The sequence below is a fragment of the Callorhinchus milii genome, unplaced genomic scaffold, assembly GCF_018977255.1.
Source record: "Callorhinchus milii isolate IMCB2004 unplaced genomic scaffold, IMCB_Cmil_1.0 Scaffold4, whole genome shotgun sequence".
Lineage (NCBI taxonomy): Eukaryota > Metazoa > Chordata > Chondrichthyes > Chimaeriformes > Callorhinchidae > Callorhinchus > Callorhinchus milii.
Genome location: NW_024704745.1, coordinates 57274292 through 57288725, shown reverse-complemented (window position 1 = coordinate 57288725; position 14434 = coordinate 57274292). Strand labels below are relative to the sequence as shown.

At 39.2% G+C, this 14434-nt stretch overlaps 1 protein-coding gene across 14 annotated transcripts in view; it reads right to left on the bottom strand.

Moving 5' to 3' along the window:
* The window catches only part of picalma (phosphatidylinositol binding clathrin assembly protein a), an 88877-nt gene that overhangs the window by 34661 nt on the left and 39782 nt on the right, over positions 1-14434 (bottom strand). For 11 of the 14 annotated variants that reach the window (XM_042334524.1, XM_042334528.1, XM_042334525.1 and 8 more), the window contains 5 exons: positions 10339-10445; positions 10193-10234; positions 7446-7534; positions 5340-5463; positions 3523-3665 (listed from right to left, as the gene is read on the bottom strand). In XM_042334524.1, the coding sequence (XP_042190458.1) occupies positions 3523-3665; positions 5340-5463; positions 7446-7534; positions 10193-10234; positions 10339-10445 (505 nt within the window). The remainder of the gene's footprint in view (positions 1-3522; positions 3666-5339; positions 5464-7445; positions 7535-10192; positions 10235-10338; positions 10446-14434) is intronic. The other 3 variants (XM_042334526.1, XM_042334537.1, XM_042334535.1) reach the window with 1 other exon arrangement.

The following is a 14434-nucleotide window of genomic DNA, read 5'->3' as shown; positions in this document are numbered from 1 at the left end:
TAAGCTGTGGAATGGAAGAAATAGCATTTCGATAATATTCTATTAGAAGTTGAACGTAACCTCACGAGTACCAGACGCTATTTATGGAGAACATTCTTGTGGGTGACAAGAAAGGTACTAATAAAGAGGTACATTCAAGGGTCACTTGCCATAAAACCAGGATACAGGAATTTCTTAAAGGGGGAATGTCCTCTTGAAATTCCTGGATCTGGATGGCAGGGGGAACAAGGAAAGGCTTTGTTTCAACTTCATTTGCAGCTGCCACCAATGTCTGCCGTTGAAAGCCATCACTGCACTTTCAAGCAGGCACTGGATCTATCTGTCTGGTTCAGGCTACTAATCCTCATTCTGAATCACATTTGCACTATGCAGAGAGAGAGCCACTTAAAATAGGAAACTAATATAATAATAATAATATTAAAAAGCGTCATGTTACAAGTTAGAAATTAATTATTCGGGCAGTGCAAACAGAATTAGACTCTAGACTTCTGCTTCTTACTTACTGAGGGATAGTTATTTCCAAATGAGCATTTTTACATTCGAACAGCGGAGTTTGTCCAGGAACAGATTAAAAGCTATAGTCCACACCCTTGGAGAACTGGGTTTTGCCCACAAATATACAGTCAATTCGCTTTACAGTATATTCTGTGAATCGCTTTGAGATGTTTAGAAGACGTGAAAAGCGTCGTGTCAAATGCAAGGATTATTATTTATTATTATAGATGGGCACAATCCCACTGTGAGTAGATTATGTGAGAATAAAGAAAAGTAATTTCCAACTGTTCCACTACACACTCACACAGTATTTCCTCTCTGGGAAGCAGTATCCCCAATTAGAGTGAAAAGCAACCTCGTACAGACCTGCTACACCAAGAAAGCTAAGAACATTAAGAATTGCTGGACAAAAGAAGACCAAGGTCCATCCAGTTGTTCTTCCATTATCCTAGCAGTCGCTTGCACATGTCATGTCCCAAACTATATACTGTATCCCAAGATATTATTTCCTAAAAGAAATCTATCTCATTTCCTTTTGAAAGAATCAACACTTTCAGCTTCCACCATCTCCAGAGGGAGCCTGTTCCATTCATTTACTACTTGCTCACTGAACTTGTGTTTCCGCTGATTTATTTTGAATTTATCCCCTTTCAATCGCAGGCCATGTCCTCTGGTTCTAGTACTCTGGACAAGATAAAACGACTTATCGTGATCTACATTATCCAGTCCCTTTAGAATCTTAAAAAACGCAATTGTATCGTCTCTCAACCTTCTTGTTTCCTCCGTGAACATGCCCAGTTTACTTAATCGCTCCTTGTAGTCCAGTCCCTCCATGCCCTCAATCATTTTGGTTGCCCTCCTCGTATCCTCTCAATCACTGCAATATCCTTTTTGTACTGTGGAGACCAAAACTTCACGCTGTATTCCTAGTACCTATTTGGATGGTGACTGATTGGTTTGACCACAACCAGTTGGCACTCAGATAAGTTAAGACTGGCAAACTCACACTACAGTGTTAATTCTGGCAGTGAAAACAAATAACTTCAGTCCCATCTGGGAATCCACAGATGTTTTGATCCACCAAACAAGAAGCATTTAAATACAATTCATTAGTATGCAAAGGTTGCACGGAAATAATTCCGCAAAGTAAGCAGTTTATAGATAACACGATAAGAGCTACAGTAGATCCTGATCCACATTTGAGTAAATGAATGGATTAATGACAGCCAAAGGAGCTGAAAAGAACACTGGAGCAGCTGCTTTCCTGTTAAACAACCAGATATTGTTTCTGCAAGTGGTTACTTTTAGCTCAAATATAAATAATTCCTCTCAAGTAAGAAATATTTGAAGTCTTGTTCAGCAATTTCCGTTTTATTATAAGATAAGAGAAATTTGAATAAAGAAGTCCATGTAATCTCATGCTTTCACAATCTTAACAGTACTGTCATTCCCTTACAGCTCCAAGCCATTTCTTAATGAGTCCAGTGTCTTAGCCTCGACATCTCAAAGCATTTCCTATTTTCCTAACATCCTTCCCAGTAACTCATTTCTGAGTTGCTGTTGATTATTCTCTATGTAAATAACTAGCAACTAGACATTTGGCAGTTAGATATGATTATCCTCTATTTAACTATGTTCTAAAATTGCCCTTTACAATCCTGAACTTGTGCCCTCTTGTCCTTACTTGGCTTATCCAGGCTTACTGCCTCTATCCCATATAGCATCTTTAAAGTCCTCATAACTTATTGAGGCCGAAGAGTCCTAAGAGCCTTATACACCAACATAAAATCGAACCTTATAAGCAAAAGTAGAATTTTCTAAACTGAAAGGTTTGTTCGACTGGCTTTTTTTTTTCCGCTCGACTGGCTCGGGCCTCCTGCATGTCCCTCCATTCCACCATTGGTGGTCGCGCTTTCAGCCACTGCACCCCAAAACTTTAGAACACTCTTCCTCTATTCCCCCGCCTTACTCCTTCCCCATCTCCAGATCACGCCTGAAGACCTTCATTTTCGACTGACCCTATGGTTACCTCCCCCTGGCTCTGCGTCGTGCTCCGGCACTGTCAAGTCCTCTGGGAAGCTACCCTGTGTGAGGGGCGCTTTATAAATGCAAGTTGTTGCTGTTCAATTTAGCAACAAAATTACCTCAAACTATTCTTTTTGACATACCCATTTTAAAATGTGACCAATTTGAATACTATTAAACTAATAATAATGTTCTGTGTTACAACATAGAAAAAAGGACAATCAAGTCTGCGCTAGTGTTTTCACTATATAGGCCACCAGCTCGGGCCTTGAAACAATATTGTGTGCATGTTCACAACTTTTGCTAATAGAGCAGAGTTAGGTGCTAGTTGAACAGTTTGAAGTGAGATAGTCAGGGAGAGAAATTCAGTGAGAGAGCGAGAGAGACTGGTTCAATGGGAGGTCATGACCATCATGGGGAATTCTCTTTGCCAGGGTTTTGAAATAAAGAAAAGATTATCCCTTGCTATTGGATAATTTTAAAGTTCTATAACATTGTTCTAAAATCTACTTTATATATAAAATGTGTTTATTGACTGTACAATTGTTATAAATAATATTTTCATGTCAGCAGATCATTTCAAAGCATTTCACAGAATATACTGCAAAGTATAGTGATTGTGTAATTAGTAGGTAAGCAGCCAATTTGCACATAGTAATGTCCCACAAGCAACCATAAACCATAAACCAATTTTATTTGGGAGATTGCTGGCCAGGAAACCAGAAAAAATTCTCTTCATTTTTCAAGGTGTAAAGGGATCTCGATTTGACGTCTCATCTGAAGGGCGGCACCTCCAACAGTGCAGTATACCCCCAGCAGTGCACTGAAGCTCAACCTACACTGTATGAATTCAAAGTCCCAACATGGGACTTGAATTGACAACCTTCTGACTCAGTGGTGAGATGGCTAAAATTGTTGTGATTACAACACTAAAGCTAAATCCTATCCATTATAAACCAAATTTATATTAACTACATGCTCCCAAGGCTCTGTAATTTGTACCTGTGGTTGGAAGAACTGGGTGTTGAGAAGAGGCCTATAGCTGCTGTAGTGCTGATACTTCCTCCTGACGTAGAGCTAGGTGATGCTGCAGTCGTGGCAGAGGATGGCTGAGATTTCTTTGCGAGTTCCCTTAAGCGCTGCTCCTGTTGAACAACAATTTGAGCTATTGAATATCTGCTTAAATATATTCAAGCCAGTCACAAAAAAAATGCAATTGATAATTTAAAATTGTGCTAACTGAGTGTAATCTGCTTCATTCAGCCAAGTGAGAGTTAATGAACAGATGGAGGGCATCCTTTTTTTTTGCTTGCTCCTTTTGATCCCTATAGCATTCAAAGAAGTATGAAATATTTAACAGGAAAAACTTCCATTTTAATAATTTCTTGTAATATGAAGGTACTTCATTGATTATAGATGAAGAAGTAATGAAGAACTCAAGGGGGATAAGAAAAATATTGCAAGTTCTACATCATTTCTGAATGGAATCTGACTTAGCCCATTCCGTCCCCTCCGCAGAGGGAGGGAGGGTTTTGGTGGTTGACAACAAGCTGTCTGCAAAGGGAGGAGAAATCCCATAAAAATGTCCCCCACAAAGGCAGTTAAAAGCATGTGAAGACTATAAATACATCTATAAGATAGGCTTGATAATTAAAGGGAAGAATGAATTTACTCAGAAGATATTGTAGAAAACGGTTTTCGGTTTTCTTTGTAGAAAGTATAAACCAGTCATGTATTGCCAACTAAAAAGTAACAGATGGCTTTAATTATTAGTTTACCAACAGTACAAGATGTTTTCAAACCTCAGCGTCCTCAAGTACTATGATACTTTTAGCCACGTCAAAAATTGCCCAAGGAAGAACGAGTTGCAGACTGGGCAATTGAAAACTGGGATGAACTCAATTTACTGTAGCTTCTAATTTGGTGGGTCTAAGAACAGTTAGAAAATGTGACAACAGACAATGGCATTAGAAAGGTTGAAATCTCATTGGAATCTGAACACCAATGTCATCAACACTAGAACAAGCTAAACATAACATTGTTCAAATACAAAAACATGATGATTCTTGGAAATCTGAAAACAAAAATCCTGCAAATCCACAACAAGTCTATCAGCAACTGACTAAAAATTAGTTATAAAGGTTGAATCCTTCACTACATTTGGAGTATGATTCTGTGAAGCTATCTTTAAAGACTAGTAAAAAGTTATGTTTTACCAATTTTTTTCCCCCCCAGTGAAAGTCAATCAGTAAAAGACAGTTTTCACCAGCATAATTACAAAAACCCGAATCCGCCAATTTTGTGCCTTGTAAAAGTGTGCGCATATCCTGAGACGAGCCTGGGTGCAATTCCAGTTTGCAGGAATTCTCAATAAAGCTGGTCGCAGTCAAGCGCACATATCCTGAAACTTGCCTCACTGCAGGGTTGGGTCCAGCTTTGCTGGCCATTGCTGGAATTGGCATTGTGTCGTCTCCATTTTGCGGTTTGGGGATGCATGCGTTAAGGGGATATTCTAAAATAAATCATGATCCTCACCAGATTTTACCCAATTTTTTTTAATTAGTTTTTCTTTCACTGTTTGACAAGAGAAAAAAAGACTTAAATATTCCTCCTCCCCCACCCGCTCAGGGGAAAAAAAACTTGGGTTTTAATTCTGTGAATAAAAACTACTTTAAGGGTCCTTACCTATCTTTCTCTTTAAAAATGCTTATCAACTTGCTGTGGATTTTCAGCATTTCTGTTGACATAATATTGCTAAGAACATTTTGTTTAGGCAGCAGCGAGAAGGAAAACAAGAGAATGGAACCACAAAACACCACCTTCAGAGCTTTTAACCGAGCTTGTTCTTCCTCCAAAGCGGCCTGTTTTTCCCTTTCATCCACTCTGCTAAGTGACATGCCAGTATTAGCTAATGAGGAGACTGCATTTGAAAGAGTGCTTGCCCTGGAAAAAAACAAGGGGGGAAAATAATGCATAGAAACTTTATACCACAGAAGACCTTCAGGCCTCTGAAAAAGTTATCTATTTAGTTCCAATAATTTACCCTTTCTATAAACCCCTTTTATATTTTCTTTTTCAAACATTTGTCTAATTAGCAGGTTTTAAGAAAAATCTGCTTCACCCACCATAGGGTATTTTAAATCATGTTATGTAAAGAAAAACAACTGCTCCCTTGGGTCTTCTGGTAATGATCTTTAATTTATGACCATAAGTTACCACCAACCAGCTTGTCTTTATTTACCTTGTCAAAACCCCTAGTCATTTTGAACACTTCTGCAAGGTCTCCTCTAAATCTTTTTGTTTTAGTGAAGTAAAATGATCCAGCTGCAAAGCAATTGAACTTTATTCTAAAACAAAAATGGCTGTTGCATACCACAAGCTTGGGAATGTGTTGACAACAGTACGCTTGAGCTCATGATGCAGAAGAACAAACAAGCTCTATAGTCATTTTTCTTTGTAGGAGGTTAGTGGTATCCATTTAAATCATTCCCTGCTTTTCATTCACCATATTGATTGGGTTTTATTATTCTTGTGAGATGGGGGTGAGGAGGGAGTTCACTGTTCTCCAGCAGAGGGAGTGGGAGGTTAGATATTAAGACAACATTGCATTCACATCAAAACAATCCTGGAGGCACACTGCTCCCAAGACTATTCCTGGAAGGACACTGCCCACAAGACTATTCCTGGAGGCACACTGCTAGAATGATGCTCCTAGTATTTGAGGATATAAGCTATAAATCTGCTTGGTTTACCGATATTCTTGGGGTGTTGATGGATATTCTTATAATAATAATAATAATCCTTGCATTTGATATAGCGCTTTTCACATCGGAAGGACGTCCCAAAGCGCTTCACAGAACACACTGTAAAATGAATTGACTGTATATTTGTGGGCGAACGCGGCAGCCAATTGCGCACAGCAATGTCCCACAAACAGTCGTAGATTGAAAATGACCAATTTATTATTGTTTTTTGTTTTTTTGGAGGGATTATTATTAGGTGTGTGGAGTAAGGAAACTTGCCCAAGGTTTCGCCCTCTGCCTGGAATTGAACTCAGGTCTCTCACTTGCAAAGCGAGTGCTCTAATCACTGAGCTACAGGACTCCACATATACGTTTGCGGTTGAGGCATTGGTTAGAGTGCTTGACAAACTCATGACTATCCTTTGTGGGGAGGGTGAAGGTAACCAGGCCGAACTGCCTCTAAAGTGATGTGCTTGGCAATGGAACGTCAGAAATCTGAGTCAATCCTCTATGGAAAAATCAGTCTTTCTGATTCCCAAGAAAGACAGGTCTGCAGAAATCCACAATACTGCTGATGATAGATCAGACAGCCTGGCACATTGAGAGGGGCAGACCAGTCACTCGGGGCCCAGATTCTTCCCACTCTGCTCCTGTTAACACTTCAAGCCAAATGACGAATGGGTATATGACCTAGCTGGACAAGCAGCAGGAAGCTTGCAAGGCAAAGGCAGTGTTCTCAATGGCAAGCTATACGGTTCTAGCTGGTTAAAATCCAGCAGTACCCCAATGCACAATCTGGGATCCCCAAGTCTTGGCTCTTGCCAACCTATGCCGAATACTCTCCAGAATTAGGTAAGCAGCATGCATTCTCCAGTGAGAGTCTGCATTCCTTTCCAGGAATGGGAATTTCCATGTGCAGTTGACATATATGGAACACTCAGTCTTGTTTGAATACTCTTAAGCATGGTAACAAATTTCCGCAGGTGGCACACACCCAGCTGACCAAAACGTTAGTGTGCTTGGTGAGAACAGAAATCTCCTTTACTACCCCTAAAAATACAGTTGTAACACGATTAGAGTGAACCCTGTGAAGAGCAGGATTTACAGTATGTTTTTTTTCCCTTTAAAACAAATCTATCCAAATAGTAAAGAATAAGTTACTCTAAATAAATGCTTAATTACCTGCTTGCAGCAGTTGAGGAGTCCTTAACCTTCTTCCCTTCCAATGAAGCTAGATGCTGTTCTAAAGCATCTAGAAGGCTACTTGGTGCCTAGGATGAGAAACACATATTGGCTACAAAATATTTTTTTTCAAAAAGAAAAGCAAATATCCTGTACTTAAATTACAGATTGTTTTGTGCTTTTATTTAAAAACAAAATTAAAACAGACTTCAAGAAAATGTTAAAATGAAATAAAATAAAAGCAAGTTGTTTAATATAGGAAGTTGCAACCTACAATATACAAAGTACACATTCACAAGCTGTTCCCTCCTTTGCCCAAACTATTCAACTACTCATTGTACTCAGCGGTAATTTCATTTTCTTTACATTTATTGCTACAAAGCTTTCTCTCTCCCAGTTATCAGTTTTATCATCCATCAAATATACTGAAGTGTTTTTCTTGGTGGTTAAATCAATGTTGAGATTATGAAAACACTTAACAAAATTCTCTGTTCAAGATAATTCCTTCAGGTCCAATCCTAATCCCAGGTTTCAAAGATAATTGATAGATGATTGTCCAAAAATTAAAAGATGCCATTGGTGCCAATACAAAAAATGTTGGGCTCAATCTCTCCGATATTAAAATGATTCAGGCAAATGCACACAAATGGAGGAAAGGAAAGTACAAAAGGAACGCAAAATCACGGTGAGGCGTTTGTCCAACAGCATTTGTATTCCATGGGCAAAAACATTAAAAATGTTAAACTGTTCTCATAAAATCCCAAATGTAACACTCAACCTAAAATATGAACATCGTCAATGTGCTTGAGTAGGAAAACAAATCAAAAAACCCGGACAATATTGATTTAATTCCTTGTATTGAATCAAGCTATATGTACTATTGGCAGTTTACATTAACTTTAACAATTAATTTTACTTCATCTAATCATACTTCAGGTAATGCAGGTTCAAAATGTACGTATAGTACATAAGCAAGAAATTATTTTTTCACGAGCACCACCGATGTATTATTTCAGCTGAATAACCAATTTTGAAAAATGAGGTGCTCGTTGGATGTATTCCTTGCTTTTCTGTTCAGCAACATTTTTCTAGAAAGAGTGCTTCCGCTTTTTCCACAATGTTATACTTTAGATAAATGGCATGGTATGTACACAAACTGAAACCTTACAGATCACTGTTCAGGTTAGGTAGGTTTCCATAGGCAACGCACCTATATAGCTCTTTACCAACCAAATCCAAGTATGTAGATCAAACTAACGATACTCCAAAACTATTTTGTTTTAAACACAAGTGGTGAATATACAACTGTGAAATGACTTAAACTACAAATAATTTTGACAATGAAATGGCGTCATGGAAAATGGATTTTAGGGCAGAATTTAGCTAGTTCAAGTTTAAATAGAGGCAACTACTACAAGGAGGCTTGAGGTGTAGTTGGTCACATATAGAAGATATACACTTTATCTAAGTGCAGCTTCCATTTAAATTCAAAACACTTTTCTTGAGGAAAACTTTGCCAGAAACCAAGGTTCTCGGACGGCAGCTTTCAACACAAATGAAATAGCCATCAGGTGCTATACAAAAGTTTAATGAGTTATGCAAAGAATATAAAATAATATGACAATCTCTTTGAGGGAATATTCTCAAAGCACGAATCAGGCTGTTGCTTAAATGGTCTTGTCCTCAAGCATATATCTAAATGAGGTCTTGATTTTTTTTTAAACCCCCTGTAATTTTTTCACCCTCAATCTTAAAGATACAAACTGTGTCTATTTCATGGTTCTAGAGGCACTTGTCATCCTCCAAAAAGTCATTCTTTATGTTTGAGCAAAGAGAATGAATGTCAGTAAACTACCTACTGATTGAAAAAAGTGATGGTCATTCAATCCACGACTGTTTGTGGGACACTGCTGTGCGCAATCAGATACTGTGTATCGCCCACAAAATATAGTCAATTCACTTTACAGTTTATTCTGTGAAGCGCATTGAGACACCTCGAAGATGTGATAAGGCGCTATATCAAATGCAAGGATTATTATATTCTGTGAAATGCTTTGAGACGTCTCAATGACGTGATAAGGTGCTATTTCAAATGCAAGGATGATTATTATTATGATGGTGGAGGAGAGAGGGAGAAAGAGAATATAAAACCTAGCATAATCCAGGCATGAGTAGATGACCACATACACACTCTATCCAACTGTTCATTCTGCCCTCAAAAAACAATCACAAACTCACTATTTTTTCCACTCTTGCCCAGGAACATAAATCCAATTACAACATCCATTGCTGGTCCAGCTGAGATCAGCAAAGTCCCTGTAAACTGGGGAATGAACCATGGATCTGAAAGTCTCTATGGTTTCATTTCACTTTAGACAATGGCCTCATCAGCTGATTCTAACCTTTTTTTAAAAAAAGTAAAAAAAAACATAGAACTATGAATCAAAGCATCTGCTTGGGTCACATTTCTAAATTGAGAGCTGGAAATAAATGTTCACCATGCTTTGTCTTAAAGCATCCTCACTGCTCACTGAAAGTTCTGAAATGTGGGACACTGAGAGCTAAGGCTACAGATGTAAAGAATTAAATATAATTAGAACCATGTATATGTGAAATTTGCTGCAATGTGGCTTTTAGCATGGTAGCCAAAGCTCAGACAACCTGTTTAAACTGAAAACTGTTAATAAACCTCTGAACAAATACAGCACTAGAAATGTAAGATAAGTTTAGTCAAGAAAGGTGCCTACCTGAGAAAGGTCTGGTATGTCTCCCCTGTCAATTCCAACTTGCTGTGTTTAACAAAGAATACCACAATTGTAACAAATACCAATATTAAGAAAAATACATTTTGAAATGATTTTTAAAAAGTTTTGTAAATCAAAGGAAACCTTACTTCAGCAACTTTAAGGAACTCTGAGATCCTCGTCATTCTAGTGAGGAATTTCTTGTATATATCAAGAGCCTCCTTGCATTGGTTTTTCTTCATGTCAAAGTATTTCTCTAGCAGGCAAAAATTAAATGCATTAACAGTCAACTGGATGCTCAATACAACCTGCATCTGCTCATTTCAGTAAGTAAGGATGGGTTAGAAAGGTGATTTCAGTCACACTCAACACTGGGCCATGAACTTAGAACCATCACTTAAACCCTCAATTGAAGCTAGACCCGCCATGTATTGTAGTATCACTTTGCCAAGTCAGCAGAGAAAAATATCTGCTGATGAGAAATACTAAAGTTCAGGAAAGGGGAAGAATGGACTTCCAGGTCACAAGTCTAGATCCTGTCAGTTGATATCAAAGCAGCACATGATTGTGGATGTTGAAGAGAGTCTGTAGCCCATACTACGAATATTTACACAACAGAAAAAGTGGCTCAAGAGAGTTCTTATTGATGTTTTCACAGTTCTAAGGGGAATAGACAAACTGAACAAAATAAGTTTGATACCAGCACAAACTCTATAACAAGCACGTTTCGGAGACATGGAACAAATAGCAATATTGAACTACTTTTCACAGAGAATGATGAACAAATGGCCCATGAAGAAAGTGGAGACAGATAATACTGACAAAGAGAGAGAGTTTGAGATAGAATAAGATTTACTGAACTGCGGAGCAGTGATCTAGTCTAGATCACTGATAAGCAAATCTGGAAGGGTTCCGAATAAACCATAAACCCTAAGAATCAAGCTGTTTGTCAATGCTGGGATCAATATTTCAAATTAGAAATCTGCCAGATCATTACAAAGCATACAGAGTCTCAGACCTGAGCTGGGGGTCAGGGAGGATGGAGGGCGGAGGGGAGGCAGGGAGATCGAAAGCATGGTCAAAGAGGAGGGTCTTCAGATGGGTCTTGAAGGAGGCAAAGGAGGGGGTGAGGCAGAGGGCCTGTGGGATGGAGTTCCAGAGGGTGGAGGCAGAGTGGCAGAAGGCCCGCCCGCCAATAGTGGGGCGAGCGAGGTGGGGGGGATTGTGAAGCAGGCCGGAGACGCTGAGCGGAGGTAGCGAGCAGGATGGTAGGGAGTTAGGAGATTGCAGAAGACCATGGAGGGCTTTGAAGGTGAGGACCAGCTCTAAAGAAACCATTATAAAATTGAATTTGATTTCTCTAGCTCTAAAATGCTAATAGAGTAAATCTAGACCCAGGTGGAATTCTATCCATAAATCTTTCCCTTGCAGCTGGCAACTGCATGAACTCCCACCCATTACTTCTAACAGAATAGCAGAGTTTAAGATCTCAATACAATGCATTCCACTTAATTGCATAGCAATTTCTAGATACTGAAAATTCGCTGTTTGGTGTTTTACTGCGCTCAAATGCATATTGGATGATTGCATAATTCACTTAATTGCAGTCAATTTCATTCTCACCTGTATAATTAATTTGGATAATTGCACTGGTTAAAACGTTGACCTGAGGAATGAACTCACAGTGTTGACTTTCTTTGCAAATGCTGTACTTTCAGACCCGCAGCTATGGTGGGGAGGTCGGAGTGAAATCACTCGTTTGATTTGGGATTGGGCCAGGTGGCTATTGATCAGACCTCAGGAAGTGCCTGGGTTAAAGGTAGGCAGGTGCCAGTAAAAGGTGTCAGAGGCACAAAAGTGACAACAGAAGGGAAGGAGTGAGTCAGGTGAAATTCCACTGACACTGCGACCAAAGTTTGTGAGGATACATGCTACTTGGGATACTTGCACACTGTCAGCAGAAGATCAAGGAATGGGGACCCAAACAGTTTATTTCAAAAGCAAAATACTAAGAGAATGTCCAAAAGTTAAGAAATGTTAAAATTGTTAAAAACCAAGAGCAAAATGATACGACAATGATAAAAACATCTTAAAATTAAAACTTTAGTCTTGGGGGGAAAGAAGTCCCTCAAATCAATCTGCCACGCTTGTCAAATCTTCAGTGTGCAAACCCCCACTCCTCCAAGAGGCCTTCACCCCTCCTCCAACATACAAACATCCATCGCCTATGGCCATGGCCTCACAAACCTTGGTGTCAGTGCACCTTGCCTGACCCACTCGTTCGCTTTGTTGCTACTTTCGTGCCTTTTATTTACCTGCCTTTAATCCAGACAATTCTTGAGGTGTGAGTGACGGTAGCCTGGTTCAATCCTGAATCAAACTGGGGCAATTTTGCTCCCCCTCCCCATCAACCATAGATACCAGTCAGGGTACAATGGTCCGCCCTATTGTGACCTCTACTTGTGGGGGAGGGGCGCCCAGGATGTTTGTTGCCCCCCGTCTATATAATTGCATGGCTTCCATCCGGGCCTGATTCAATGTAATTATACAGAGTGCAACGTATGTGAAGAATTGTAGGTTTTTAAAAAAAATTCTAATGCTCAAATGGTACAAGTGTGTTGAAACAGAAAAAATCCCAAATTACCACAATTCCTGAACATACAGGTCCTGTATATGTGTGTGTGTATATATATGTACTATATATACATACATACACAAAAAATAGGACCCATGAGTATTACCAACTCCCTCATCCCTCAGCTCATAACTCAACAGATACATTTCCTGTATTAAATCTAGGCAAAAAGAATGCAGGTTTACAGAGAACATATTTAAAAGTACACAGTTAGTTCACCGGATACATTTGGTTATTCTACTGGATTCAATAATGAATCTTTGAACATATGCTTATCATGGGAAAATACCGCTTCACATCCATAAAATAAAGATCAAGCCAGAATTCAAAGTAAATATTCATTTGAAAATAGTTTTAGAGGGATACACATCAAATACATTGTACAAATCATCAAACATTTCAAGTTATGGCTTGCTAAACACACCCATATCAAAGATTTAAAATTAAAGATGTAGAAGGGAGGAAGGAAGGGGGAAAGAAAACAAAAGTGCTGTCCCAGCTTCAGTTTCATACAAACACCAACAAAGGCAGGACATTTAGCAAATAAAACTCAAAGTTGATTGAGCCATTTTGACAGAAAGGAATGCGCTGAATCAAGAAACCTCAGCTACCATAAAGTGCCTTGAGAGCACAAATAACCATTGCTGGTCAGCATCTTTCATCACAGTCTTTATCATCCTTTCCACAGATTTGCAGTACTCCCGAGCACTGCTGATAACAGACCAGCCATCCTGACGTGCTGGCAGGACTCGGACAGGCAGACTCACTGGGGGAAGGGATTCTTCCTCAGTTCCCATTAACTGCCAAAGCCCTAAAAGGTAAAGTGGTCCAAGCAGCAGAAAGCTTCCCAGATGGAGCTTTCAATGACAAGTTCCGTGTTTTTGTTTAGCTGGTTAAGCAGTAACTCAATGCACACAATGGGATCCCCAAGCCTTGCCTCTTGCCAACTGCTCCAATATTCTCTGGAATTAGGTAAGCAATGTATGGCTTTCCAGACACGGGGGAATTTCAATGTGCAAGAAGCATATATGGAACACCAAATTTAAAAAAAAACTTTTCCTGAAGCAACGGCTCATGTCAAGAGCACAGTTCCACGAGTGCTGAGCCCCTCTGGTATCTTGCAACAGGTTAGTTTTATTTCCTGAGTTTTAGTAATCCTTAAAGAACTACAAGGGGAATAAGTGTCTGTTTTTTGAGAAGTGTAAAAATTCTGCTCAAAATCTGCCATAAGGCTCCACAGTTTAATTAGCGTGGATCCGCTTATCGCATGGGCATATTGTGGATGGGACTAAACCGGAAGTACAGTGCACTGGATTCCGGTGCTGACTAGTTGGTTTTCCGCGCTTAAAAAGCCACATTTCGGCTCAAGTCGCTGCTGATATTTTTTGCACAGAAAGTTGCTAATGTCACTTTTTGTGTGAAATGAGTAATAGATATAAAATCTACAGCAATAATAATAATGCTTGCATTTGATATAGCACCTTATCACATCTTCAAGACGTTTCAAAGCGCTTCACAAAATATAAAGTAAAGTGAATTGACTATATTTGTGGGTGAAACTCAGCAGCCAATTTCGCACTGCGGTCCCACAAACAGTTGTGGATTGAGTG